The sequence below is a fragment of the Symsagittifera roscoffensis genome, chromosome 7 (genome assembly GCF_963678635.1).
Source record: "Symsagittifera roscoffensis chromosome 7, txSymRosc1.1, whole genome shotgun sequence".
NCBI lineage: Eukaryota > Metazoa > Xenacoelomorpha > Acoela > Convolutidae > Symsagittifera > Symsagittifera roscoffensis.
In genome coordinates this window covers 23496917-23523661 of record NC_087068.1, presented here as the reverse complement: position 1 = coordinate 23523661, position 26745 = coordinate 23496917, and the positions used below count along the sequence as shown (strand labels likewise).

Below are 26745 nucleotides of genomic sequence, written 5' to 3'. Positions count from 1 at the left end.
GTTCTTTGCAGTGGTTTTCTTCTTTGCTTGTTTTCGAGGGGCTTGATTTTTTGGTTTTGGTTTGCTTGGTTTCGGGTAGTATTGACAGTAGTAATTGGCAGTTCTTAGGCATTTTTCAGTAAGCCTGCTCGTTGTGAGCCTGATCGCTCGCTTTACTCGCTCGAAATAGGACGAAAAATAAAAAAAATTCAACCCAATTTTTCTCGACACTAGTGAATTTTAGAAAAAATTAATAATGTGTATCGAATCAAGACTGTAAGGTTTTTCATATGATATATCAGTCAACCCATCAGTGTTAACTTATAGCTAACTAAGGACCTTAAAACTTAAATTTAAGCAAATAAAATTACTTTTGGAGTTTTCTAGCTTCGTTTTTGAACCAAAACATCATTAAATGCAAAAAAAAATTTTTTTGTCCATTTAGCCTAATTTACTATGACTGTTTATTACATCTAACTTATCTAACCTATTTTTAACGTCACACCTTTTTATCACACCAGGTAGAAAAAACTACACTAATTTGAAAAAAAACTTTCTAAGCCGTAGTTTTCTAAAAACAATGGTCGGAATATTCTGTGCTTATTTTTTCTTTCTTCGAATAATTACGAAACAACTGTATCTTCTAAGATTCGGAGTTTTGGAGTCCCGTATTTTGATCTCATATTGCATAGTAGCAATGAATTTTTTAGGTTGCCGAATTTACACGATATTCTTATTTTGTGCATTGTGTATTTCAAAAACTGAAAACATAATTTCTCTGATACAGTTCATCAGTACGTCCGCGTTAAAATTGCATTGCAATTCAGAAAACAGCATTGTTTTTGCTTTGCTTTGACAAGTTTCAGGGATGTACCAGCACAAATACATAGATTTACTCTGTTTTAACTATGTTCATTCTTTTACTCTTAATTATTAAGAAACATTGAAGTGACATCGATGTTTAATCAATGTGACATCCATTTTTGAACTAAAATTCTTTTTTACGAAATTTCGATTTGTTTTTAAAGTTTTGTTACGCGTCGTCACAAACGATTAAAATAGCCTTACAGTATAAAAACTGCAAGAAACTGTTACCGGATTAGTCTCAGAAGTAACAGGGCTTGAGCAACTGAAACTTTCTGAAAATGTTCAGTTTTGCATTTTAAAAAAATTAGAAATATTTTTTCTTTGAAAGTTTGTATTCAGCACCCACATCTTAAAACAATGTAAAAAATCAGTTTTTTTTTCGCAAAAACTAGAAGAGTTGGCCCTCTCCCCTAAGGATGTGAGGAGGCTAAGACGGGTCGCCGGGTGAGTAGAGCAGTGCCTGGGTGATTCACTGTATCTAATTAAAGCCTTGCGAAGCTGAATGGCACTTTTCTCGCTAGTTACTGAAAACCATCGTTAGTTAACAAATTAGTTTGAATAGTTTTTGAAAAAATAATTGTCGTTTTTTCGTTTTGTAGTTTTTTTGCTGTATTACTGCTGTTGTTGTTGTTCTGGGAGAGGACGAAGAAGAAGTAGTAAAAAAGAAAATTGAAAAAATCATCTAAACCTTCACAGATGAAAATCAGCTATAAACACCTGTAAACGCATTTTTTTAAGCAAAAAAACTAAAAATGAAGTTGGTGGTTTGACAGCTGTAGGTGGCTCTCATCTATTGACTCTCGAAACGTTTAATAGGGTGGATTTAGAAATTTATCCAGGGAAAGGCAGAGCTTCAAAGTTTTTAGCAGACTTTTGGTCGATTTTTTTAATCTATTTTTTTCAATTACTAGTATTTATTTGTCTTAATGACTAGAAGCTTATTACGCTTTTGATGAGCGAGTGTAATCAAATCCGAATGAAGGCTTTTTTGGGCTTAACAACTACTTTTACAAAACCACTTGAACCATTTTATCTTTAGTTCATTTGAAATCAAAAGTCAGCTCTTAATTCGTCGCACTTGGTCTGGAAGTAATGCAGTTGCTTTGAAACCATATGTTAGGGGTTTTTATTATCGGCCGTGTCCTGTTTTCTTCTTTTTCTTCAGTGTCTGTAATTAATGTTTTGTTTCGGGAGAATTTAATTAATCGGCTTATGTTTTGTCGGCATATTTGCCTACCCACATTTATTCTATATCTTTGTTTGATGTTTTCTCATGTCTTCCAATGTTTTCAGCGACTCTCCTAAATGTCCCTTAATTTGTCAATTGGTATTTTTTAAATTTGTCCCCTTGAAAAAATTTTTGAAATCAATAATCGTGAAAATATGATATTTATACCAAAATTTGATGATTGCTAATTCGTTTTTTTGATTCATAGGCGCTTAATTCCGTGAGATAAATTACTTTATCTGCTTGCTTGAAAACGCTTTGAGACTGATAATCATCAGAAAGTTTTGATTTTTTTACTATGTTTCATTTTGAAGATTATTAGTTATGCGCACACTTTCATTGATTGTTAATAATATTATCGTGCAATTTTATCTTATAATTTCATTTGATTATGTTTTAACCATAATTACTCTAATTTACAATTCTATTTTAATGAGTTTTAAAATGAAGATTTCTGGAGAATTTTCAAGTTTTTTTTTTAGTAAATCTTAGATTAATCTTCAATAAGAATGCCAAAACTTATCATCAATAAGAAGGCCGAAATAGATTTGAAAAAATTCTTTAAGGTTTTTCTAAAACATTGAAGGTTGGTGGTCTTGGTTAAATTGATATACATTTTTTCCATGAACAACAACTGTATGGTAAGCATTCCAACCCGGGAAAACAATCAAGGTAATTTGCATCCATGTTTCATAAATGAATAAGAAAATTCACAACCATGTTTCAGCCTTGATTCAAAGATGACACATCAATTTATTTTTCTTCCATGTTTAACGGATGAATAATGGAACTGACATCCATGTTTCAGTAATGATTGTTCGATGAAACAAAAATGTAATTTGCATCCATGTTTCATAGATGAAATATGGATATACCTGGTTGAAGCGGCACTGCAACAAGAATTATACATGGATGCAAAAAACTGAAAGATACATTTCTAAATTGCAGTGCAGCTTCAACCCGGGTGTGCCAATTGCTGGCTTCAACTGATAATAAAGACTTGAACTCAATAGACAAAAATCTAGCAATGAATGACTAATTGACGGTGTTTATCATTCAACTTTTGTTAGCTCTGGATATAAATTGTTTCTGTTTGGCTAAAGGATCAGCTTTGCTCTTGCTCAGGAAAAGAATTTGGTTCGTATTTTTTTATTACCCGGGTTGTCGTAAATACTAGAAATAATCCAGATATATTTTTAAAAAATTCGAGACGCATATTTTAGAAAAATTTGCTTTCAAAACGTATGCGGTTTTTTTATAATATATGAAGCATATTTGTTTGACCTTGCAATCGTCATTTTTTGGCGCATTCTCGTCTCAAACTTAGTTTAGGGTCCTCTCGAACTTTCAAAGTTATTGACTTTACAATCCGTATGCCAAAAAAGGATGTCACAAATTAAGGCCCCAAAGAGAGATGGATTTTTTGGGCTATAAAGGGATCGAGTTTCGAAGAGTTGACGATTCTTCCCAGCAATTTCGAACCCACCCATTAATAAGTTCTACGCTCATCGGGCTATTATAGATAGTTAGACTTTAAAATTAACAAAGTATATTCACCCTAACTTCTATTTATACAAATTTTTTATTTATCTACAAAGAGTTCGGCGTGTGGTCTATTTATTCACTCATTTTAATTTTCGGACGGCGGCACTAAACTTGAGCATATCCAGTGGGTTCGAAAACTTCAAGCTTTCTTTGCAGAATTCTAGGAAGAATCCAGACGCCGTTTTCTGCCATACGCTCAATTCAGCTAATTCTTCTCCTTTCATACCAACCAAAACTTCCTGCAAACTTTGTTCACATGTCAGACCCATTGATGATATCCACTGCTTGACTTTTTGTTCACTCCAAGAGGAAACTTCAGATTTTTTGAGCTCAGAATATTTTTGTTCGGCTGGAGGATTAGCTTTCGTTGGTGGTTTGCTTTGTGCCTGCGAATGGTCGGTGTTGGAAACTAGCGGTTCGTTTGAGTTCATATAACTCATCATTTTTGGGAACTGTTTCTTAAACTCTTCTTCATCAAAAAGTTGGTAGTAAATTTCAGCTCCGAGAATTAAACCTAGCCATCCTTTGGGTTCAAAATCCGGCTGCATTTTAGCGAAAACTAGTTTTTTCTTCTGCTTGTACGCGTAAGTTGCTTCTGATCTACACGCTTGACTATTACTGTAGTCTTCTGAAAAACAGCAAATTATATAAGCTGATTTTTCAACAGCTTCTGCCATTTTTTCAAGTGAATCACCTTCCATTCGCTCAATATCCATCCAAACTTTTTTCCCGTTTTCTTTCAATTTTTCGAATATTTGCAATGCGCGAGGTTGCTGTTTCCAACAATAACTGATCATTATATGTTTTTCTTCGTCGCATTTGATTTCGTCGTATGTTTCTTCTTCGTCGTCAAAATCAAGTTTCTCTTTCGAACTTTTTTCAACTCCCAATTCCCAAAGAACTCCTTTAGCAGGCCGTGAAATATCAAACTTTTCATGCGTCGTAAACTCCTGAATCAGCTCGTCCAAACCCTTTTCTTTCATAATCTGATGAGTTTCTTCAATAAAACTCAAAGACCACAAAAGTTCCAACGTCCATCGGATTTCCCCTTCTGAGAATTTTTTATTTAGTACCCAATTGCAGTGATGGAAAACGTTCAACTTCACCATTTCAAGAGCGTTGTTTCGGTTAATTGCCAATCGCGACATGCTTTCCGTCAATTCTTCAACCGTGTAACCATATTTGGTACCTCTGTGACTTGGTGTGTTAAGTGCACCTTCGAGTAACTGCAACACTATGAAACGAATGTTAGCCTCGGTAGCTTGAATTATTTCAGCACTCTGCTCCAAATCAGCCACATAAGTCAAGGCTAAGAGAGCTTTTGCTTTCACATTCAGAAGTTTAGTTGTCATAAATGGCATGCAAATTTCGACGACGCCTTCTTTTCGCATATCAAATTTGGAATCCGGACAATTTCTGACTGAATTGTACAAAATAGCGAACAAAGCTTTGACTCGATTTATCGGTTTTGTCAACTGCTTTCCGTTTGCATCTTTCAGATTCTCGACTTGCAAAACCGGTTTTCGGAAATCGTTAACAATAGCTCGATGCAAACCGTCTTTGCACACTTGCAAGCTGATGTTCACGTTTAAATCTGTAGCGTTCCAAAGAAGCGTTAGAATTGTGCTGATGTTTCTGTGAAGTGGAGCTTCGAAATAGTCTTCACGGGGCGTTTCCATGAATTTGACAGCAATTTGAACAACGTTTAGTTCTGCTAAGTAGTCGCAAAATATTTGTTTTTGGCCATTCTTACGCTTCGATAAGTTTTTATACAATAGGCTCAATCTTTCCAAAGGTCTTTCCAAATTTTCAGTTTCGGGGTCGCCGTTTTTGACTTCTGTAACTTTTTGGTTGGTGTATTCTTTGATTTTTTCAATAGTGTCTAAATCTTTCAGCTTTACTTCTCCGTTCTCGTCTATTTCTTCAGCATTATCCGGTTCATCAGTTTCGTCATTTTGTTCAGCAGTAATTTCGGCTTGTTCACTCATCTTTCTGTTGTCATCTTCGTTGTCTTCGAGCTCTTTTTCGACAGAGCCCTTTTTCACAGAAGGTGCCACCAGCATTTTTGAAGAGCTTTCTGTAAATTCGTTAGCGAGTTTCGGTTTTTCTTCTGGTTTGGGATTGGAGGATTTCTGCTCTTTTGAGATTGGATTTTGGGCTTCAAATACTGTTGAGCCTGTCAACGGGTCAATCTTGGAGTTAGAAGGACAACATCCCATTAAATTGAATTCGGGCAAATGAAATTAATATTTTGAAATTATTCTAATGATTTGCCTTAATATAACCAATTTTGAACAAGCTTCGGATATTTTTATTGTTTTCGTCACAGCAAAAGATGTTTTTGCTATTGTACAATCAGCAAAAGTATTCTGAAGTTGCTTTAAGCGCCGATGACATGGCAAAAATTATAATATAAAAAAACTGCTTTCAGTTGATGTGCCATTTGTTTTCACATGTATGGTAACGTGCGTTGAGAAGAAAAGCAGCAAAAGCTGAAACAACAAATAAACTGAAACGGTAGAATTTTTTTTTGCTTTTAATCCATTACCATTGATATGATCACCTGATGTAAGTGTTTTAAAAAAGAGTAAGTTATTGCATAATCGACCAGAATAGATTATAATGTTTTTGTTTGACAATTTTATATAAGAAAAAAAAACATTTCTTTTGTGATTACGATGATTTGATACTCAATCTTATGCTTAGTTTTATGTCTTTTATAAATTTCTTACGCAATTAGTTTTGTCGGGAAAGGTTACGGATTTTTTTTTTCACGCAATCTCAGATTCCGCGTGAGATTAAAATCGCGCACTACATTTGAGCAGCGCATATCAAAATCCTTCAACTCGTGATTTGGTTCTAACAAGAAATAAAAAAGTTCTCCTAAAGCCGTAAACAATTGTGAATCAAAACTTTTTCTCAATGCTGGCTGCTTTTTTGGATTATCCTGTTCTACTTGCTTCCTGAGTAGAAGTATACTTTTTGTTTTTTCCTCTCGTGATTTAAAATAATCGCGTCTTTATGATTTACATGTGTTTTAAAACTGTAAAAATCAGTTCATTACAATGAAGGAAAATTCATTAGCTATCTCAGCAACGTTGAAATTTTTGGTATTACGATTGAACTGTAAAACGCGACCTGAAGTCCAGCGCTGCCATACCAAACTGAAATTCTATCGTATCCGATCTTCGATTTCGTGTGAACTAATTAAACGCAATTTAAATAAAGATATTCTGACCACGCCTATCTTTTCATTGAAAGTTAAAAAAATCCTTGTCGTTTGAAACTATAGAGCTGCCTCTGCGGGTCAGAAAGTGTGATTTTGAGAAAAACTGACCTTTAAAACATTTTAAAGTATTCTTTAAATGTCACAAACGTTAAAAATGGCAGATTTGAAGGGAAAAACGAACGACGTTTTTTGTTTCATCATGCACACTCATCCATGCACACTTTTTCAACGTGCAAGCAAACTTTTTTCTGCGTGGTGTGATGAAAGGATCTGAATAAAAAAAATCGCGGGCAAAATACATAGTAAAACAGGCAAACTCGGCTGAAGAAAAAGGATTAAAAAAAAAATAAAAAATCCAAAAAATTCATAAGTTTACTAGCTGAAAGTTATACGAAAAATTTAAACATGTTTTTTTCAACACACGTGACTTTGCGTGGAAAACAGAAAAAAAAATATTTAAAAAAGCAGAAAAAACTACAACACACCCGAATACAAATTTTCTCCCCAGTTTCGGAACATAAACCTCCACCTTGCCGCCTACCGCAAATCTCATTATATGAAAGATGTTTTCTAGTCCCGTTCAGGTAGGAACAAACGCAAGCCTTTTGAGACACATGCTGATGAAAACCTCTGGCACCGCTATCTTCAGCACCTGGGCGCAAAAAATCCCAATTCCACAGTTTGTGGAAGCAAAAATTTGTTTATGTTTTTTTTCTCCAGCTGATTTTATATAACACAAAATCAATCTGCTATCGTTTTGCATCGAAAAGGCATAAATCGTGTACAAAATAATGAGGATTATTATAGTGTTGATTTAAATTATCCGGACAAAACGCATAACACTTGAAATTTAAAACGCGTTTCTTTCAAGCTATTCGACTTTAGGAGAAAAATGATGCTGGCAACACTTGTTTAAAATTTTAACAAAAAATGTGATGAAATTTGTGCTGCAACATTCGAACCCAAACTTTCGTGTATGACTTTTTCAGGTAATCAAAAACTACGCGCATACCACCGGATCATTACTGATAAATATATAACCAAATGAGCCTCTTACGAAGCTCAACAAAGTTGTATAACAAGATATAATTTCCAAAACATTGCAAAAACTAACCTAATTTGTTTGATATTCAAAAATGTCTTTTTAAAAACTAAAGCACTTACTTTTGTTTAAAAAGAATTTTTAAACGTTTTTTTTTCGGTTATACCGTGCTTAAATTTTGTTGGGCTATGTATGAGACTAACTTTGAAGTAATTTTTTAAAGTTATTGATTCGGTGGTTTTGGCGTAATTTTTGATTAACTAAAAAGGCCAAAAACGATCCGTTTGGGGTTAGAATTTTGGGCCCAACTTTCGCAGCACAAATTGCATCGTGTTATTTCTGTTAAACTTCTAAGCAAGTTTTGGTTTCATCTTTTTTCACCTAAACTCAACCCACTTTGAGAAAAACGAGTTTTAGGTTTCAAGTTCTATGCGTTTTGTCCCGATAATTTGAATCAGCACTGTAATCATCCTCATTATTTTGGACACAAAGTAAACCCTTTTGAGTGAAAACTGATAGCGGATTAGGTGCAGAAGGAGTAGACAGAGTGTTATACATTTTATGTGAATTTTGCTGGTGTAAGGTGAAAAAATGAGCAAACTTTTGCACAAAAAACTGCAGAATCAAAATTTTTTTTACCCCAGATGCTGATGGAGGCTGAACCAGCGATTTTCAACAGTTTGCGTCTTAAAACGCTAGAGTGTTTCTACCTCAACAGGGCTATTAAGCATCTTTTCTGTATTAAGAGTCGAGAGAAACAAGTTGGACATTTTTTGTCACCATAATGAATGAGTGTGCATGTTGAAATAAAATATTTCGCTTAGTTTTTTCCTTTAAAATTCGACATTTTTAACTTTCGTGGCCTTTAACTAATATACGTTAAAAACCTTTAAAGCGACTATAGTTCTATCTATTCTCTTGCATCCCAAATCGAGACGCAATAAGTGGCGTTTTCCGAGCTATTACAGTCACTCGATCACATTGGACTTTATTAAGAGCCAAGCAAACTGATTTCAAGGTTTTGAGAGCTTTTTTGCTGCATTCCTAAACTGTGAGGCCGTGAGCGATGTTTTGAGCCTCTTTAGCGGGCTGTTTCGAAAAAAAAGTTTTAGCGCCATTTTGTTTGGCAAGGTAATGGTGGCTTAGTTGAGCCATCCGACCCTCTAAGACAAGCGTGAATCAATGACAAATCCCAAAAAAAGTTGTGACAAATACAATTTGTCAAAGCTGCGGATTCATAAGCTTCGCTAACAAAATAAGGCAGTACGCAGCGCAGCCTTACTTGATGATTATTGTTATCCCCTAGACAGCATTTTTTCTCATTTTAACCATATTTTTGGCTTTATTTGACAAAAGACCCCAATTTTTTATAAGTGTTTCAAATAGTCACAAACGTAGACATGTGACATGGACTGAGGTATCGATAAACTCGAGTGAACATAACATGCGTTGGAGCTGTACTGACAGAGCAATGATAGGGTCGTTTGATATATTCGACCTGTCTCAAACCCATCAAACAATGGGGAGCTGTGGTTATGTGGTTACATCTCGGTCTATCAATCGGAAGGTCAGAAGTTCGAGGCCCATCATGATCCGCTCTCGTTTCTTGCGGGTGAGGCATTACTAGCCAGCCCAAAAGCCAAAGAATATGACGAAAGCTCTATGCATGTAATTCTGAAAACGGACGCAACAGCAATTTACCATACTGAGCTGAACAGCTCGCATATTGGTTCTTTCCGTGGTTAAATTGTCTTAAAACATTCAGTTGTCGCTAAGTTTTCTCTTGTAAATAAGCAGATGAATGAAATGTTGAATGATGCCAGATCTAAAGCGCAATGGAAAAACTTATTACTTAGCGAATACTATTTTGAACTGAAAAGCAAATTCTACAGTGAAATTTGGCAGAACTGCTTATTGCTATTCCTTCTAGTTTTGATTTTATTTTGTGGAGAACCTATTTAGCTAAAAGGAACAACTAAGTATTCCGATCGGTTGAAACTTTTTCAACTTTTGGACTCCCCGATCTTCTAAGGGGCTATTTTTAGGATAAAGGGACTAACTGAAGAAAAAATAATTAACCAAACAAAATCGTTAGACGTTCTTATTCGCTAAAATGTTTTTGCTCAAAATTGAAGCAAAACTTAAAAATAAAAAAAAGTAGTTGTCATTTTTTGCTTAGAATTAGGTACTGTGAATTGTTCTACTTGTAGCTAAACCTAACCTGCTGCATCATTAATTTATTTTTGTAAGCGATATTACAATCATGAGGCATAGAAGTTCAATGTGTCATTTAACAATTTTTCTCTGCAATTATTGAAAACATATTGTGTTCAAAATTTGACATCTGCTAAATTAAATTATTTGGAAGAATTCCGCGGGGTCAAAAATTAAGTAATTTTGATTCGAATACATAAGCTATCCAGCATGTCAGAACTGAAATTAGAGCTGTTCTTGCTGTGAAAACATCCTCGCAATCAATATAAAAAAATAAGTTCAATCAATATCAAAAAAGTAGTGCAATTAGTTCTTCGGTAAACTGATGCGCATTACCTAGTTTTTCTGCCACCAAAAATTACATATAAAAGAACAGAAAGAGTTACTTGGTCTGACATCAAAAACAGGCAAAAAATTGTTAATGAACTCGCACTGATGATAGGAATAATTCAACAAAAATGTGTTGCAACAAGTAGTTCAAAAAATTACTGCTGAAACATATATACAGAATTCCCGTTAGCAGTTATGGTGTGTGTGATTTTTATAGTGTGTGTGATTCGCTAGATGATTTTAGCGAGTGAAAATTAGCAGTAAATGAATTAAACAAAATACAGCCAAGTTTTACAGTACATTTTGTGCAGAAACCGAATAATTTTTTCAATTTATTTTTCTAAATCAGTATAGCTTACAAACGAAAAGCTGATTAGTTTATATTAGCACTAAATTACTCTGGTTAAGAAATCTTTCAAAATTGAATTGGGGTGAGCTTTGTGTTCTTGTCTTTTGGGTAGTAAACAAGAAACATCATTTTCTATTTTAGATAGCGCGCATGGGAAGACTATTTAAAAACTTATTGTTCCGACTCTCGATACGAAAGTGACGGAATATTTGTGCTCAGGTGGGTTTTTTTTTCTTCAGACAAAATTCGATTTTTAACTAGCCATTTTTGACGGAATTTTTTTAATATCATTCAATTGATATTGTTGTCCTGAGCTTAAATTTGGAATTTTTTTTTTACCTGTGATCATTTTTCGTAAAGTTATGGGGGTTTAAAGATTGCCATTTTGGCGAATTTGGGACTATTAACGCGCGATATATTTCGCGTTATTAACGCGTGAGCGGACACCTAATCCGTCTTTGAAATCGTTCCAAATTGGTTGAGAGAAGCTTATTTGCTATAATTGTTTTATTACAATGAGCGAAGTCTATTCTTTTATACTTTATATGGCGTGTGGGGGATGATTTCACAAAAAATTCAATTTTTAGAAAAAAGTTTTTTCATTTTTTTATTACATTTAATTTTTTTATGTTACTGCAGCTCGATAAACCTAAAAAGGCAGTCGGAACATTCAGGGCTTTGCCCTGATCTGAGCAGTCTTGTTATTTTATATTTTTAATAGTAAAAACTACTTGATGAAGTTGAAAGTCAGTCGAAACATTCAAGGCTTTCCCCTGATAAGAGAACTTTTCTCCCGTTTTACATTTTATAGGACGTTTATGGATAAAATATATGGACAAAAGATTTAATTTAGCTATTTGAGGGAAACAATTTTTTCAAATAATATTTATTAATTCTTCATCGTGTCTGATTTCTAGCAAAGTTGAGAAAAACTTGTTCTAAGCTTGTCTGGCTGACACTGTAGTCCACAATGTTTAGCGTCTCTTTGTGATCCTCCATTGTTTTGAAAATCTCCGACCACTTCAAATCAAGAGTTACCACTTGGTATTGTACCATAGTTTGGTGTTCGTCTTTCAGAATGCTATCTGGAAATGTCTGGTCGATGAACTGGTGAAATCTTTGTTTGTTCTCGTTTGAGGGATCGTACTGCAATTTTGCGACCAGGGTGAACCCTTGTCCGAACCTAAAATCGATATTTTGTGTATGTTGACTGCTGAGAAATTGTAGTGTGTATTGAAAGTTTGCAAAAACTAGGTCTTGTTAGTGTTTTTTTTTTTCGTTTTTTTCTCGTTTTTTTAAAAAATTTTATTGAAATTTAAGACATTAATCTATGTAGCGCGCGAAGAAAACTTTGCCAGTTAAAAAACACAAAAATACGCACTTTTTTCCACAACTAAGAAGACAAGAACCAATTGCCATTATATGAGATGAACTGTAAGAGGCATATGTTCATGGCGGGTTTTCCCTCTTGGACTAACATGAGTTTAAACCGATAATGATAAGAGCCGACTGAGTTTCGAGTACCTGGTTTTGAGGTGCTGAGGTGATCCTAAGCACTTGAACTGTCCGTTGACCATGATGGCCAGACGGGAGCAGAGGTACTCGCACTCCTCCATCGAGTGGGAGGTGAGAATGATTGACAGGGAGCATACTCTGACCAGATGTAGCAGCACCTTCCACAGGGAACGTCTGGCTGCAGGGTCCATTCCTGTGGAATTTGAACAAATACACACATTTTTAACTTATCCAGCTTTAGAATACTTTTTCTATTCATACGTTTCGGGTTCATTACAACTATGGCGCTCAGCCTAGTAAATGAAACAATTATAGCTCCAACGCAGTGCGGTTTTTAACTATCGAGGACTATCAATTGGTAGTGACTATAATGGCAAAATGTTATTCATGATCTTGTTATGAAGAAAACGCGGACTTTGCGCTTGCTTCTCGTTTCCAACTACATCATTTATTTTTTACCCGAAATTTTAAAAGTTAAGACTTTTCATTCAAATCATTTAAAGACAAACTCTGGGAAAACTAACCGACCCCGTTACTCTTATTTTTCAGTTATTTGAACAATATGTTTGATTTATTTGCCCCAACTCGGAAAAAAATCGCATCATCATTATTTTTGTTTATCATGAGCACAAACCTGTCGTTGGCTCGTCCAGGAATACAAGAGGAGGCAGACCAATCATGGCAATGGCAGCACTCAGCTTCCTCCTATTGCCCCCACTGTACTCGACTGCCATCTTGTCCGCGTAGGGAGTCAGGCCCAGAAGGGACACCAACTCAGACACACAGCATTCGATGCAGTCAGGCTTCAAACCTACAAATAAGGCATCTCTTTAATTATACGAACAACCATTCCTATAAAAGAATGAGGGAATAAGATTACTCCGACACTACAATTTTCAATGCAATTTTTATAAATAAAAAATTTATATTTTTCCGAAGTGAAATGAAGCTAAATTTGAGGATGAATAGCAAAAACATTCTTGACATTGTGACTTTTTGTAATAAACTTCTTTCGGAGTTCTTGAAGTTCTTAAGATACTAATAGGACTTTTATCTGACCAAAAATCAAAAATGGGACCAAGAATCAAAAACAAAACATGTTTTTCTCGACACAGCGAAAATTTCTCGACACTAAGTTGCTTCTGAAAGTGGGAGGATGTTAACTTGGTCCGAAATATCTTACCACGAAGTCTGCCATACATGCGAAGTGTCTCTCGTCCTGTCATCTGATCAATCAGAGCATCGAACTGAGGACAGTAACCCATCATTTGTTGCGCATCTTTAATCCTCCTAGATATATCCACACCTTTTATATACGCAGTTCCACTAGTCATTCTAATATCTCCAGTGAGCATTTTGAAGGTTGTAGTTTTCCCGGCACCGTTGATTCCCAGTAAGCCGAAACATTCGGCTGCTGGAACGGATAGGTATATGTCTTTAACCGCGTGTGTTACAAGAGCGTCGCTGAATAAAAAATCAGACGTGATGTAACTTTTGTTCAGGCCTTCGACTAACAAAGTTGAAGATTGTTTTAAATCTTCGATACTATTTTTGACAAGGTTAATTTCATTTTGAACGTCAATGTCTAAACCTTCAGAAGGTTCTGAATTAGAACTTGCTTCATAATTTTGAAGTTTATCGTCTTTGGCAAATTGAGTGCTTTCCGATTGATCTGCAAAAATTTCCTCAGCTTTCTTTGATTTTGGTACTTTTCGCGAAGTTGAAAACAGGTTTTTGAAGCTTTGAACTATATTTGATTCGACACAAATAAGAACTGTCCACCAAAATATGCTATGAATGATGTAGAAAACCGGATATCTACCAACTCCGGGCCGTTCCCACGAGAAGTAACTTGCCTCGAAGTCGTTCGGGAAAACCAGTTCACATTGTTCATCCGAGAGACCGCCGAAATCATCGCAAAACTTATGAGCCTCATAATTGCGATAAAGATCCAGCATCGTTATTGGAATAGCATACTGCGGAATCAGAACCACAAATGTCCAATCAAGTGTGTTGGTGATACTTTTGTCGTTGTCTAGAATTGATATTGTGATCAAAGTCCCGACTGATAAAACTATATTCAGAGTCGTACACCGAACAAAAGCCGAAACTGAATCTTCGAAGAAAAACGCAATGCTGTACATCATTGGCAAAGCTGCAATGCTGTACCCACAGAATATTAGCAGTAAAAATAGCAATCGAGAACCAGAATAAGCGTCCACTTGAAAAGCTGCAAACAGCAACATCAGCACCGCAACTGATGCTAGAAAATTTAGAACGTCCCAGAAAAACGCCGAAAGCCAGAAAATCGCTGGTTGTAATCCGGACACGTACTGTAAATGTTTCGACTTAGTAGCTCGTTCTTTAACCGGAAATATTACAAAACTGGCCACTAAAAATGCAAATCCAAACGAAATATTGAAGCCAACATTAAAACCTTGCCAAACGGCGTCCACATCTGATAAGTTTTCGGCGGAATCATCAATGGTTTGAGGTAGTGGGTGGTTCGATACAGAAATGGTATGAGCAGCATCCGAAGCCAGAAGAATGGCGTTTGAGATCAAATTGAGAGAAAGGGACGCGGTATGATATGCTACGTTGTTATACCAAACTGTTATCGTGTCGTAAAATTCAGCTGCCACCATCATTCGGTTATTGTATCTCGCCAAGTTTTGTTCGGCTAAAATGACTATTTCGTCTTCAATAGTCGACGTATTGACAAACGTTACTCGAGATCCCTTGTTACTTTGGTCATTTACAATTTGGCCATAGGCAGCTATCAAAGAACCAGAAGTTTGATCCAAAGCGTTTCCGGCGAATAGTGTGAACGGTGAATCATACTCACTTAAAAGCATTTTTCGTTCAGGCGAATCTAAGTCATCATCTGCAATTTTAGTGACCAGAAGTGCAAAACTTGTGCATAAAGCTGGTATAAGAAGTTGAGCAATCGCCACTTTTTTGTTCCGCATCGAATGTATAACACGCTTCACTACTGTAGCTTGAAACTGTTGATACCAGAGGGACATCTTAGACGAGTACTTTTGAGCTGATTCATTGTATTCGAAGTTAATTTCAGCCCCATCTTTTTTCGAAGTATTTTCAAGATCTCCAAGTTCGTCTAAACCTGCACTATACGACGCAGTACTCGCGACTCTTTTGAAATTGTTTTCATTTATTTCATCTTCTTCCAAAAGTTTCCCAACTCTTAGAAACACTTCTTCGATTGTTGTGACTGAAATGCCGTATGATTCAATCCCGAATCGATCTTGGTTCTGTTCCATCTGTTGGAAAAGGCCGTAGAAGTTCGAAACAAGCTCAGAAGGAAGCGTGAACAACAGTTCGTTCCCAACTTGACGTTCGATAAAAGATCCGGGCACGTTTTTCTGCACTTCACTTTCCAGGGTTGAGACTTCAAAACTTGGACCCTTAAACATTTCAAAGTTTTATCTTTCCAGCTTCAGTCATTTTTAGACTGCCTCGATTCTCAGAATCTTAACTGGACCCAATCTCTTTCTTAAATATGGCTTCATAATTAATTAACATACCTTAACACTCAATATTATCGAAATGTTATTAAAGCGTATGTAGCAAATCGCAATTTTAAACACCAACAACTTATAGAAAGATTTTTAAAAATTTGTCAATTAGTCGTTTTTACTACATAAAACACTTTTTGTTATTTAAAAACCTTTTTAAACATTTTGCGCAATTTCTTTCTTTAAGTTTGTTGGGCTATTTAGGAGGCTTAAGTTGATATAATTTTGTCTGCAATCGTTCGGGTAGTTATAGCGTGATTTTTGATTGACAAAAAAAGCCAAAAATGATCCATTTTTGGGTAACACTTTGGGCACGAATTTCGCAAAACAAATTATAGCAATTAATTGCTAAATTATTAATTTTGCTGATATATTATTATTATATTATTATAAAAACAATATTAGTCATTTCAATTTGAGAAAAACGGGTTTTAAATTTCAAGTTCAATTTCTTGTTTTGTCCGGAGAATTTAAATCAGCAATATAGCCCATGAAGCAATTTGAATTACGTTGAGATATTTACTACAATGCAAAAAATATACTGAAAATTATCAAAAAATCAACTTGATTACTTATTTTCGTAGCCCACTGGCCGTTTTCAAAATTGAATCAAACTTATCAGACGAGCCGACGCTCAAATACTGAAAAGATTCGGTACACAAAACGGCAGAACTGAAATCGACATCCAATAAGCAGAAAACTAAGCCAAAAATTTTCGTCAAAAAACATATAGAAAAATTTTTTATGTAACGCCCACATAGGTTACACGATAGCTACATAAATAATGTATGCAAAGTAGACTACATAATTTAGAAGCTAAACCGACAGAGCTTAAGTCAGTCGACAATCATGAAGCCGAAAAACCATCATTAGAAAATCAGTATCGAAATTCTATAATTATACATACAATAGTTTGTGTTCTAGATATAGCATGAGTAGTAACTAGTACCGTAGTTAAATTTGAATTTTCATGATTTTGAGCACGTCACCAGCATAGCAGCATCATAAGTGATTCAACTGATTTTATTAAACTAGTTGTCAACCCAAAAAATTCTATTTTCCGCTTTGATAGTGCTTGCTAATTGCAAGCGTAATCATTGATGCAGGATCTGTTCTGGTCAATCAATTTGAAATCAGACTGGAACACTACTGGTAAATTATTGGAAATACACCTCAGGGGCAATAAATAAAACGGTATATAAATAAAATGTCAAAAATTCCAACTAGTTTCATGTACATTTAAGCTTAGCGTTTAGAGTTCAAAAAAATTTACCAATGATGAAATAGGGCTAAAACACCAAATTCACGCAGTATTGGAAAGTAGCGACCGCTTGCTCCGCTTCTTTCCGCTGTGCTAATTTTCGGCACGAGGAGTATACTGCGCGTCAATCAGTGTTTGCCGTAATTCAACTTTTCGGCTATTAGATTTTGCGGCTGGTCGAGCACTCATATAACTGCTTTATTTCAAACTCTAGCTTTAGCCAGAGTTTGTTACAGCACTGATACTTTTCTGATACAAAACTGGAGAAGTACTAAGCTAGTCTGTGAAATCAACCCGCTCATTGTTTTCTCCGACTTTGTTTATCTGCAGACACCACTGGTCATCTGCAAAGATTTATAGATTTTCTAGCAAATGGCTTATCAGAGACCACAAGTGGCGTGCAAAAAAAGTGTTTCTGATGGCGTTATGGTGCATTTTTGATCCAAATATGCTTTTACTAAAAATTAGTTTAATAGGCCGAAAACGGATGTTGTATTATAGGACATAGCAAAAGTAGCCCTCTGCAAAAATTTAGCAACGAAAATTGAAGACTTTGGTCTCCCTAATCCGGAAAGCTACCGGAGCTTATAGTAGATGAACCACCTGCTGGCCGGTTTAAGATTAAATGAACTTGCAGGTTTAAAATAAACTAGGATCGATCGCATCGCCTGAACATAAACCACCTCTACCCAATCCACAGTTATTGGCGTTCATCAAAAAGTCAACAGCAGTTCATCATAAGAAGCTAATCAGTTCTCATCTAAGTCCATTTAATGTGTGGACAAATGGCGTTACTTAGCCATGAAGACATAAAAAGAGGATTCTACTCTGATGATTGAGAATTACTTACGGTGACTACAGTTAGTTGATATCCCACGCCGTATTTCCTCTTGAGGAAGAGAGAGGATCCAACGCATTGCAGTTTTCCCTCGGCCATGATGGCTATCCTGTCCCCCAACACATCTGCCTCGTCCATGAAGTGGGTAGTCAGCATTATTGTGCGGTCAGTTTTGGACTATAAGAACAAAATATAAAAAATATAGATAGCTCAGGGTGAGATAAAAGCGATATAGCAGTCTAAAAAATATGTCTTAGCCTACATTTGAAAAACTGCTTGGATCCCTAGTACTTCAATAAATACCATAGACGCTGTAGCGTGCCGAGGGAGGAGAAAGAAAGGGCGACCGCCACCCCCCCCCCCCACAATTCTGGTTGCCAAAATTTTCCAAAGGGTCTCCCCTTTGGCAAAATTTTATAACACCAAGTTTTCGGTGATAAACCTCAAGCTCGGAGAGATCGGAAAATCAAATTGGTCGACTTATAAAAAAGTCAACAAAAATTTCAAAACTTTTTGAAAAAACGCCCCCCCCCCCCCTAGTAAAATTTCTGTGCACGCCACTGCATAGACGATAAGTTCCATTTTGAAACACTTATCCATTTTTTGCAAACATCTCAAATAAAAGGCTAGCAACAACTTGCACCCAATGCAAATTGGATAGCGTTCATTCATAAATAGCTCTTCAGCAAATAAATTGGTCCTACCTGTAGAAGAACATCCCAGGTGAGTCTCCTGGCTGCCGGGTCCATACCGGAAGTGGGCTCGTCAAGTATGACTACTTTGGAGTTACCAATCAGAGCTATGGCTACCGACAGTTTCCGCTTCATTCCACCTGCAACATTAAGTTTCTAATGATCTCAATGCTTTTCTGAAAATAAATCATGAGCGAAAAATGAAACATTTCCTTCTTTATCAAACAATTATGTCAAACTTTTTGTGTCAAATTGTCAATTTTACATCAAATAACTGTTGTATTCTCAGCAGGCGGGGGGGGGGGGGGTGGATTTTCAAAACAATTTTGAAAATTTTGTCGATCTTTTTTTCGTCGACCAAATTGATTTTCTGAGCTCTCCTAAAGACCCTAATTTGACAAAAAAAAATTCTGCGCCGCAGGCAAATAATTGAAAAAAGGCCAAAAAAATGCGTTCTTAGGCACCTTTTTGGAAAATTTCGACCAAAAAATCGCGTTTTTTCGGCGCGCGCTCCCCCCTCAAAATAAGTATAGATTGGCGCCAAAGGCGCCTTTATAAAAACTTTATGGTACAAAGGGGGACAAAGGGGGACCCTTAGGGTCGGCAGAGGGTCGAATCCCTGAGGGAGGGGGGGGGGGGGGAGAGCGGACGCCCGCCCCCCCCCGCCCTCCCCCCTAATTTCGCTACTGATTCCTACCTGATAAAGTCCTGGACGTCGAGTAACGTTTATCAGGCAGTTGCAAAGCTTCTAGAATATTCATAATCTCGAACTTCAAATCTCTTTCTTTTGCTCCCTTAAGCAATCCGAAGAACGTCAGATGTTCATCGACTGTCAACTGATCAAATAAAACATCATGCTGCGGACACAGTCCTAGACTCTCGCGAACTTTGCTCAACTGACCTTTTAATTTGAACCCATTTACAATAGCATTGCCTCTAGTAGGCGGAAAAAGACCTGTCAACATGGACATAGTTGTGCTTTTACCAGCCCCGTTGTGACCTAGAAGAACTGTTATCTGCTCGTGGTACAGGTTTAAGGACAAATTGTTGACTGCAACTTTGTCCTTGAACTCTTTCCGAAGCCCGATGATTTCGATTCCTTTTGGAATTGCTTCGTCTTCTTCCTCTATAAATTCTGTGTCACAATCAGGTTCGTATGATGTAGCTTTAGCAGAACCTTCATCATCTTGATCAGATCCAAACCAGTAAGACTTCTGGAGGAAAAAGTAGATTGGTTGCGGATATCCGAACTCTCCTGGAAATACTGCTTCTACATACCAAGTTAGGGTTCCGTAAAGGAAAATATCTAGAATGAGCATTCCGAAAATCATAAGAAGTGTAAGATCGTCTTCCATGTTGATTGGATCCGCGATGTTGCTCCATTTGGCACCGACTCCGCTGACTTCTAAATCACCAATGAGGTAGGATCCGAGTCCCATGGCAGTGTTGCAGAGGAGACAGGGCACAAGCTTGATCGGTAGAGTCAAGTCATCGTAGCTAAACGAAATAATTAACTTTGCTTCAGTAGCCACGATGCTTCCAAGACGCGCTAAAAGGTTTTAGAAAAATGCAAACATTATCATATCAATGGCGTCACAAAGCTTCCAACGCTTTCTGAAGAAGAATTTATTTCTCCAAATAATAATATAGCAGACCATCGTTTAATAGCTATTTCTTTTACAATTTAAACAAATAAATAATTTAAACAAATCAATAAACAATGGCTTTCACATTATAAGGAGAGGACAGGCAAAGGGAATAATAAATTCCCACTGAGCGCCTACCCTAAATCTAAATTTCTAAATCTTAAATTTCCTTAGAATCGTTTAAATCATTTTATGCATATTTCAGTGTCAGTTCAAGATGCTTGGCACACCATAGGTCGGGCTGACATAAGATTTTTTTGGGAGCAAATTTCAAAAAAAACTTCAAAAGTTTTGTCAATTTTTTTCAGTCAACCAAATTGGTTTGCCGAGCTCTTCCAAAACAATATAAAGACACTAGTTTGCCACAAAATTTTGTGCATCGAGGGCAAATTTTTGAATAGTAGGACAAAATGCCATTCTAGGGCATTTTTTAAGAAAGTTTTGACCAAGAAACTGCGTTTTTTTTTCGGCTCGCGCTCCTCCTCCGGCTGGCCAAAACTGGATGACGTAAACAAGTACCAAAGGGTCTCTAGTTTTTTTGTCAGTTGGTCGAACCCAGGGGTGAATTTAGGATTTTCTCGAGGGGGGCGGATTTTCAAAAAATTTTCGAAAATTTTTTGTACTTCTTTTAGATCGACCAAATTGATTTTCCGAGCTCTCCCAAAGCAATAAAAAGACCCTGTTTTGGCAAAAATTTTCTCTTCCGCAGGCAAAAATTTGAAAAACAGGCCAAAAAAAGCGTTTTCGGCACTTTTTGGCAAATTTTGACCAAAACATCGCGTTTTTTTGGCGCGCGCTTTCCCCTCAAAAATAGTATAAACTAGCGCCGAAAGTGCCTGTAAAAAATTTTTAGGGTCCATCAGCCAGAAAGGCATATCTCAGAATAGTACAAAGTGGGGACCCTTTGGGTCGGCAGAGGGTCGAATCCCTGAGGAGGGGGGCGATCGCACCCCCCCCCCCCCCACCCAAAATCAGCCCCTAGTCGAAATCCTGAGGTGGTTTGGAAAGAGGGTTGAGTCCACCTTTCACTATGTACCCCCCAAAAAAACTCGCAGCTCAATTATATGCAAAAATGAAGGCCTAAAAAATGGATATCAGTAATGGAGCGGTGTTTCATAGCTACGGAGTAAAGGCATAATTATTACCCACGCATGATGAAAATGTTCATAGGTCTATTAAAATATGCAGCTATAAGACAATCTCCACTATAGTAAAATTTAGCGACACTAAAATTTTGAAAGCTCCTCCGGCTAATCTGTTGTACTGGATGAGGACTGTTGCCAATCCTGTTGCCAACTTCATGAGGGTTTCCAATTTCATGAGTGTTGCCAATCAAGAGCCGCGATTACAAAATCGCATTGGATATCTTGATTCAAAACAAGATGCGTTGTTTGAGGAACTAGCTGTTTTAAGAATGGTTTCTCAACCTGACGCGATGCAACAAGCATTTAGGGTCTTTTCTGTTATAAGGCCCAAAACTGATCTTTTTCAAACTTTAATCATTGAACCATAATGCTCGAAAATCTGATTGGTTTAAATTAGTTTTGGTTCAAATTAGTTTCAGTGAAACAAAATCTGAATATTCAATAAAAAAATTGAATCCCTATAACAAGCTTATGGGCTTATGAAGCTTATGGGTCGTACAACAGAAAAGACCCAGCATTTATTCTGTTATAAAAACGACCTTCAAAGTTTCAAAAATGTTTTTGCTAGCCAACCTGTTGTAGAGTATGAGAAATGGGAGGAAGGTGATGAACCAGATGAGGGTGGCGATGACGGAGGCGACATTGGCACGGGAGAAGAGGGTGGTGAGGAGGAAGCAGAGGGACATGGAGGACAGGCCATACAGTAGCACAAACACAAACACCACCGACCAGTCCGCCGAGGGCAACACCTGGTTAAAATAATAGTCTCCTTCCATTTTTTCCGATTTATTCATTTTCAACAGCCGAAATTGGACTAAGGCCTTTGGTGTGCTCTGATGGCAGGCCAACAAGCCGAAGAGCCAATAATCCGACAACAAGATTATCATTGTAAAAAGCCAAAAATTAGGATATAGAGCCAAAATACAGTTGGAAAAGAATCAATGAAAGCAATTAGAAAGAAAAAGCATATTTTCGAATTTCAAAAATATAGATGCCTTTAAAGCATTTTTGAATTTATAGAAAATTTTATGATTGGCCATTTTTCGATAAAATTAAACCAATTTGACAAAATTGGATCAATAAGTAAATTTTATATTTCGCTGGGAAATCTGAAAGTTAAATTCCATTTTCCAAACAGGAGGTCGATCACGTTTTTCGTGAACTTTACACTTTCGCTGTTCGATAGTGGAGTTTGCCTTCCTTTTGGCAAAGGAAATGAAATGAACTTAAAAAAGAAATCAAAAGTTAAACCGCAAAAAAATTGAGCCTTATAAAAAACATCAAAATTTTTCCGGAAAACAAAAAAAAATTTGCGATCTATATAAGATTCTGAACTACTTTCATCGACTCTTAATAAAAAAAGACTTAACATTTTTTTGGAAAGCAATACTTTCAGTTTGAAAAAAAAACAGTTCCTGGTCAGCTTCGAACCAAAGACCTTAACCGTCTCCACCTCCAGGCTAAGTGCCGGACACGTATCGAAGTTTGAATTCATTGTGAACCCAGATACCAGGGATCCAAGTTATTCTGTTAAAAATGTATGCTAACATATGCTGGCAAATTTCTGTTAAAAATTTTTTCCAACATCTTAAATTTATTTAAGCTTCACCACTAAGATTGCTGAACTTTCAAATCAAATTGCTGAAAAATTGCCGAACCTTCAAATAAAATGCATGTAACGAGAACTAAGTTGACAAAAATCAGCAGACACAATAACTTATAATAAAACTCACTTTTATAAAGCAGAAAATTACCAGCTTGCAAGAAATACAGGTCCCTTCAGCCTCGAAATTCAAAATTTTTACACAGAGGCGACGCTGCGCTTCGCAAACACTAACGAGAACACGACAAAAAGCAACTTAATAAAGTGAAACATGAAAAGATAGAAATAAGCCACAAATTAGTAAAACTTTGCTAGGGATGGGCTTCAAAATTGCGCTCTGGACAATTGGAGTCTCACACCCTGCCCTCTTGACCACGAACGTTTAGTACGGGCTAACACTAGTCACAAATGAAGCAGCTACATACGCTAACAAATTGCCAATGCTATGCAGCAAAAGTGGCATCACAAAGAAATAGACACAATTTTGCTAGTAAACTTATTTGGAATATAACAAACTGAAGGCATCCACACTAATTCGGCATGTAATAAATTGGAAATCATAAAGCCACCATGTATAAACTATGCTATGCATTTCAAAAACTTGCGAGATACATTGGTTAAAAAATTTCTGAAGTCGAGTTTTTATGATTGTTATGTTGTCTGAAACAAACGGTTTTTTTTCGGTTCATTTGATGAATTTAAAAAATATCAACTGTGTTATTTTATTATTATTATTCGAATTTCAAGGCACATGCCATCAAAAAGCTGTGAAGGTGACTCAAAAATGGCAGCAATATTTGCGACTTAGGTTAGAAAAATAAGAATAGTCGTAGTATAACACTAACGCCTACTTAAGTTCGCAAGTGTAATAAGGCAAGACGAAACACGTTACCTTCTGACGTGGGAAGTGTGTGAACTAAAAAAAATTCATTAGAAAAAAAGTCTAGCACCCGGTTGTAGCACACTTATCACAAAGGTAAACATAGCCCATGTAAATTCCAAGATCAGTACATGTATTGTGAAAAAGACAAGATCAAAGAAAAATCAATAGCTCAAAATTGATTAGTCAAATGCAAGTCGTGGCACCTTCTCAGACTGCAGCTTACACCAATAAACTTATGTGTACTGAATATGGCCGCGATTTGTGTGTGTGTGTGTGTGTGTGTGTGTGTGTGTGTGTGTGTGTGGGTGGCGGTGGGGGGTAAGGGTTTTGTTTATCTTTTTCATTCTACTGACCTTTTCCGTACTCATATCAATGCAGAGGAACAGGGTTGTCAATGAAACAATAATGAGGGTGAAAAACGAGTACTGTATAACCCATGCCATCCAGTGCAGGTAATTCTCCAGTCCCATTATCCTCATAGACTCTTTCAGTCTTTTTTCTTTCTCGCTGACTACATTTTTAACAATGTTGAACGTAATGAAAACAAAAGAAAGTAGAAATAAATTTCCTAGAAATTGCTCAAGAGTTGAAACAAAATCGTCTTTCAAGTAAGGCGGAAATGGGAATCTTTGTACTCGAATGTCGAGATTTTCAGCATCGGGAACGTTAAGACTCTGCATTATAACTAGATCCAATGCTGACTGGATAAAAAGAAACCCTTCTAAATAATAACTAGGTAATCCGCCATAGTCCTCAACAGGTATTGTCTCCTTATCGTCTGGGTAAAGAGTCCGGTAATCTGGAAAGACGTCAGAGATCCTAAAGTCCTGCACAAACAAAGAGGGGTTCCGAGGTCCGTTAGAGGAGTCCGGATATAGCAATTCAGTGACCCAGTCTTCCGAGTCCTCGGATACCCGTAATTTATATGGGAACCTGATTTTATAATCCGTTTTTGAATCTGAAGCTTCTTTGAAAACAACTCCACAAAGAACCGAGTCCATAGATTTTCCGTCCAATGATAGATCGTATTCTAAAGCATTTTCGCTTTCATAAGGAAGTGAATTATTCAAAATACAAGGCAGCTTTTCAATGACGCCTTGTATGTACTGCTCAATAACAGGATCACCGCTAGGAGCGTATGCTAATCGGAAGTTAGGACAATTGAACGTCGACTCTGAACTGCCGTTTCCAAATCGAGACGAAAGAGGTAGTGCCGAGTAGTACGTTGGGTTCGGGTACTCGACCACTTCTTCGGTGGTTCGCACGATTACTAATATTGATGGCACAAGAACGGGTAGAAGAAACTCGAAAAGCAGAACGAAAGGCTGAAAAAAAATTGATTTGTTCTAGAATTGTATAAACTTTTTTAAATAAGGGGTTTCTTAATATGAAACTGTCGGAATATGCATTAGGATTAGGTTGCAAAACATTTCTCTCAAGACGGTTTGTTTCATCAGCACAATCATAATTTTTCCAGTTTTTGAAAGCCAGAAAAATTCGTTACGTTGTATTCTATTACTCTTCAAATGAAGCTTAAATTTCATTTGACTTACCCGTCGTTTCTCGATTATCCAATTTTTCCACAGCAGAAGCTCCAGTTTCCTTAAATTTCGAGAGAACGAAACCATTGTTAGTCTTTTGTTTCTGTCCCTATTATGGCACAACTACAGCTTTAGGTATTCAAGCTGCTACGTCTCGTTTGAGCGAATAGGTCATGAAACCGAAACGGATTCGCACCAGTAACTCATCTTTATATACTGCGTTTCATGGTCTTGTAACAGCACCAGCAAAAGTCACCGACTTTTGGATATCTATTTTGTTTCAATTTAAAAATAAGCTGAAAAACGTTGTATTTTTTCAGCGAACAGTTATTCGACCAATTTCAAGCTTAATTTTAAAAATCAAAACTTATGCTTGTCAATAAGCATGACATAATTGACGATCGAAATTTTTGCAGCCAACTATCAAATCATACGCTCAGTTTTGGCATCCTCTAAGGGAAGCTCTAAAGGAAGCTCTTATATAACTAGAGCGCTATAGGAACTAATTGAGAAGTGTAGCAATTATGTCACGAAATGAAAAGGAGATTTTGCATGGAGCGAAGCTACTCTTATCATAAACAAGCCAAAAAGTTATTATTACTACTCTATACAACCGGTTGAGATTGGTACTCTGCTGTTCTTAGCTCTGGGTTTTGTAATCTAAGAAAAACTTTTCACTAACTCTCAAACGATTTGTTCGATCCCTTTCACCCTCAATTTGATAAGTTTTTACTCTGCCACCAAAAAATTGACTTTTCGGAGACCAGGATCTTTTTGTCAAAACAATTGAGCGTAGTCATTTATGCAGAAGAGATGCACACAAACTGTCATTTCCATGAAGCCAAAACTCCCAGATTTAGAAGGATAGTTCTCGAGAAAAACTGAAGTTTAAAAAACGGTGAAACTTTTTTAATTGTCTATTCTTAAAGCTACAGATTTTTGTTGGAAAAAATTGGGCTAGCCGAACATATCGGGGAGCTGTTTGCATAACCTTTTTTATTGAACACAGTGTCAGATTTGTAAGGGGAATTTTTGAGAAAACTCAAAAAGTTTCACAAAACGTCAAAAAATCAAAAATTTGAATTTTCAGAGGGCGATAATTTTTTATGTTGAAAAATTTGGGATCGGCCGCTAAAGAAGAGGAACTTCCAACAGCCAATTTTCTCCATTCAAGCCAAAATCTCAAATTTGAGAGAGTGTTTTTGAGAAAAGTTTCAAAAAAGGTCAATAAATCAAATATTTGACTATTCCAGGGCCATAACGTTTTGTTAAGAAAGGGCGTAGCCGCTTACGAGGTGGAGC

At 36.5% G+C, this 26745-nt stretch overlaps 1 protein-coding gene across 1 annotated transcript; it reads right to left on the bottom strand.

Moving 5' to 3' along the window:
* Positions 1-11625: 11625 nt before the first annotated feature.
* On the bottom strand, positions 11626-25591 carry LOC134851263 (phospholipid-transporting ATPase ABCA3-like). The gene is made up of 10 exons (XM_063867265.1): positions 25456-25591; positions 24256-25227; positions 21990-22165; positions 19323-20122; positions 18638-18765; positions 17946-18110; positions 13482-15723; positions 12933-13109; positions 12308-12491; positions 11626-11966 (listed from the first exon to the last, which is right to left on the bottom strand). The coding sequence occupies exons 1-10, from the start codon at positions 25528-25530 to the stop codon at positions 11681-11683; spliced, it is 5205 nt and encodes a 1734-aa protein (XP_063723335.1). The 5' UTR covers positions 25531-25591; the 3' UTR covers positions 11626-11680.
* Between the last annotated feature and the right edge of the window lie 1154 nt (positions 25592-26745).

What these genes read in the sequence shown, in the direction of transcription:
- LOC134851263 (XM_063867265.1), bottom strand. Translation starts at nt 25,530, where the DNA reads ATGGTTTCGTTCTCTCGAAATTTAAGGAAACTGGAGCTTCTGCTGTGG. An exon ending in GGATAATCGAGAAACGACGG is followed by an intron (nt 25,228 to 25,455) that starts GTAAGTCAAATG and finishes ATTTTTTTTCAG; the next exon opens with CCTTTCGTTCTGCTTTTCGA. An exon ending in ATCAACTAACTGTAGTCACC is followed by an intron (nt 15,724 to 17,945) that starts GTAAGTAATTCT and finishes GAAATGTTTAAG; the next exon opens with GGTCCAAGTTTTGAAGTCTC.